Source organism: Chaetura pelagica, unplaced genomic scaffold (assembly GCF_000747805.2).
Source record: "Chaetura pelagica isolate M959 unplaced genomic scaffold, ChaPel_1.0 scaffold340, whole genome shotgun sequence".
Lineage (NCBI taxonomy): Eukaryota > Metazoa > Chordata > Aves > Apodiformes > Apodidae > Chaetura > Chaetura pelagica.
The window spans coordinates 112,740-116,449 of NW_009951917.1; the positions used below are offsets into that span (position 1 = coordinate 112,740).

At 43.4% G+C, this 3,710-nt stretch overlaps 1 protein-coding gene across 1 annotated transcript in view; it reads right to left on the reverse strand.

Annotated features, from left to right (window-relative positions):
* Positions 1-557, reverse strand: part of GRIN3A (glutamate receptor, ionotropic, N-methyl-D-aspartate 3A) — a 48,183-nt gene extending 47,626 nt beyond the window's left edge. Inside the window, exon 1 of the mRNA XM_009994867.1 lies at positions 486-557. Within this exon, the coding sequence (XP_009993169.1) occupies positions 486-557 (72 nt within the window). The remainder of the gene's footprint in view (positions 1-485) is intronic.
* Positions 558-3,710: the final 3,153 nt, after the last annotated feature.

Genomic DNA, 3,710 nt, shown 5'->3' on the forward strand with positions numbered 1-3,710 from the left:
TTTATATTATTTTAAGAAAAAAAGCCCCAAAAAAGAGAAAAAAAAAAAAAAAAAAAAAAAGAAGGCCTTCTGGCTTACAGTGCAACTGTGGGGACTCACAGCTTTAAAAACAGAGCTAAATGGCAGCTGTCAGCAAGCTGATGACACAGCTTCAAAAACTGGGAAGCTCTTTCTTCCACAGTTGAAATTACAAAATTTAAGCTTTAGCAGTTCCCTAACGACTGCAGGCACATCTATTGCTTCTTCCTTTTATGCCATGACAAAAGATGTTCTGAAGCATTATTTCATTTTTCCAGTACCTGCCTTGAGGCTGAAACCACCAGGCTTCAAGAGGGGTAGTGGGTGGGCAGCAAATGGAGCACAGGAAGGACCTCGGATGGAGAGGTCCCACTGGCTTGCCTGAGGAGCTGGGGGCTGCCCAGCCAGCACACTGCATCCCAGTGGCTGTGCCAAGAGGGGTGGATGGTCTGCTCCAGCATTCCCACCTCCAGTTTGCCATGAGAGACCCGCTCTGCTTGTCGTGCACCCACAGGTTTCCACAGCGGAGGGCGCGACATCCAGGCTTCCTTCCCAAAATCTGTCCTGCAGCTCCCATAGAGGCAAAAGCCCATAGGGCAGGGCTGTGTCCCTCCATTCCCCAGCAAGGAGCCAGGGAGATGGGTCTTGGTGTTGTGCTGCTCCTGGTCCCCATTAACCCCCCAGAGCCCTGTCACAGATGTCAGGAAGCATTAGATGTGGCTCCAAGGCCTTTTTCCAGAAATACACTTCACAATCTGTTTAAGTAGCAGCATCAGTATGATTAAAAATACCAATCTTATGTTTCTGTCTTTTCATTCACTAGGGAAGAAAATGCCAGATCTGCTGAAGAAGAGGTAACTTCACAAATTCCTCTTTTTCTTGTCTTGCATGTCTGTTTCCACCATGCCCCTGTTTGACTAGGATTGTGATTGGAAACGGAGCAGGTCTCCACACTGAAGGCCCTTTGTTTTGTAGATGATTTAAATGTTTCTGAGCAAGAAAAGCTACCTTAGACTAGCCAGAGCTGTTCTGATTCCTGCAGCAAAAGAAGCTTGGCATCTGCCAAGGTAATGCCTCCAAGAAGATCCTACAAAGTCACTGACCGTTGATTTTAAAACCCACAAAACTAAGAGTTACATTAATTTAGGTCTTGACTTAGTTTGTCCTGAAAATGATTTATGTCATTAGACCAGACAGTAATGACTTGAAGTTGCTTAGCATCTCTCATGCCTATATGTAAATACTCCAAAGTAATTTGAATATGTACAGCTCTCTATGAGGTCAAAGGGGCAATATAAAATATGAAATTTCAACTGTTCCTGGAAGGTAAGACCTATTATTTATCTTAATGACCACTTATAAATTACCATAAGTAATACTACTTCAAAGACTTCAAAGGTGTTCTTTGCTCTTGGAGAAAAAAGAAAATAAATCCAGTATTTGAAGTCTGACCAAAAAATATTTCATGCAGACACTGAGAGCCAAAAGTTTTTTCTTCCCTAAAATTTGTCATTATAGTTAGAGAGATGGTTGCTAATACAAATAGATCAGGGGAGCTGCATTGATTCTCCACGACAGGCTCCCATCATTAAAACGTCAATGAAAACTCCACCTCTGCTCCGTGGTACATTTTACATGGAAGAGGTGGCCAGGTCCATGTCTGTGACTCTTACTCCCAAGCATTACAGGATTGTCATCAATGTCTGCAAAGCCCTGGCAAACGTTTGGTTACAAGATGCCAGGAGATACCAAGTGTGAATATTAACCACAAAGGACAATTTTTCAGCGCACGGTTTTATTTTCCAGAAGCTCCACACTGTTATGAGATCAGGTTGTCACAAGTATGTCAGCACTTGCCAGCAAGAGCATGGAAATCTCGGCTCCACCCAAGGCTTTCTCTCTCATTTCCCAGTAACACGTTTCCTATGGCTGGCCTCACCCAGGCTGTCACCTTTGTCATCAGGATTGCTCATCCGGTGTTCATGCTCCAGATACTTCATTACAAGTCTTCCCACACTTGTAAAGGATTCAAATTACAGTGGCTGTTTCATAGAGGTCTATCTTTTTGGGGTTCTTCTGAATGCCATTATAAGCCTGAATGGCTGGAAAATATAATTTAGCAGAATTTAATTATTCCCTTGAGGGCATACAGCATGGAACAAACTCAAAGCCCTTCAGCAGACTGTCTAGGGACATTTGATTGCTTTTCTCTTGAGAAGCACCTGACAAATGCTGGTGCTATTCCCATCCTGGCTATTGGTCAAAGGGTCTTTGTTTCAAAGTGTCCCCCAAGCAGGCAGTCTGAGTTTCCCCACATGTTATTCAGGCAATGCAAGCAGGAAAGGCTTTTTTGCTCATTTTTGGTTCATGCCATTCAACTTTTGATACCAGCAGAGGCCAAACCATGGCAGCACCCGGGAGCAGACAATGCATGAGATCTTCCTCTGTGCTCCTGGCACCCCTAATGCATGAGGTGCAAAGCAGCAAGGCCCTCTGGCAAAGGAATTCTTCTAACACACCAGGAGGTGGTTTACCTTGAAGCAAATTATTTATTTAAGTGCTCTGTGTGTGTCTGCTAATGAAATAACTCTTCACAGTCTGTTAGAGTGATTACTAACCATCCTACATCAATTACATAGGAGAGATCAGGCTGCAATCATAAAGTGTTACTTGGATGATCTAGAAATCACAGTTTAAAGACTGCAGGAAAAAAAAAAAAAAGGGATTTTATCAAGGATCCCCAGAACTGCTATCAAAAGGTGAAAGCAGAAACATTTACACTGCAAGCACAAGATGGCACCAGAGGTGCCAGGGCTAAAAAGCACACCTCACCAAAGGTCAGTTCTTGGTCCCTAGATTCCAACCTTGGGAACTGGGTAAAACTGGGTTTAGGGAGAGCAAAGAACAAATATCCAGTAGGTAATACGGACCAGATAGTACAAATGTTAGCATAAGGTGTAACTGCAAAAGAATGAGGACTGCACAAGTAAAACACAGGAGAGATGCAGACAGCATTAACAAACATACAAAAAATAACAAAGAGCAAACCCAGAAAAGGGAGAAACTCCTGCCTTGAACACAATACTCCTCTTTCTAGAGATGATGGGACACAGTGACTTGTAACTAGCAATGCCCACCCCTTGAAAACACAGATGGACTTGTTCCGTCTCCCTAAAGCGGGTTTGAGATGCTGACCTTGGACAAAGGTGAGCCCATCCCCAAAGAAAAGACACAGGAAATATGTGCATGGCACTTTGAACATATCATTACTGAGAATGAGCTATATGACTTGGAAAACTTGCCTGCAATCATTAGCATCACTGGGACCAAAACTACTACTTTTAGTAGACTGCTAGGACTTTAGACTAATAAAAACTTCTTGGCTTTGCATATAGAATAGGTTTCTAAGGCTCATGGTAATTGCATATAGTGTTTGCTCTGGTGCCTCACTCTTGAGGACTACTGTTAACACAATGCAAGAGGTGACAGAGGATCTGGAAACCAAGGCTGTAATTGCACTGCACGTTGCCAAGCATTGCTTCACACTGAGCTCCAGGGCATGTCATCCCTGCCAGGCTCTTCAGCATCAAGGGCTCTTGCAATGGCTTCCATCCTTGTCCTGTTATAGCAGCTTCCACCTTTCCATCAGCAAGAGAGATACATTGCAGTGTATTACTAAAAGATGCTACTTT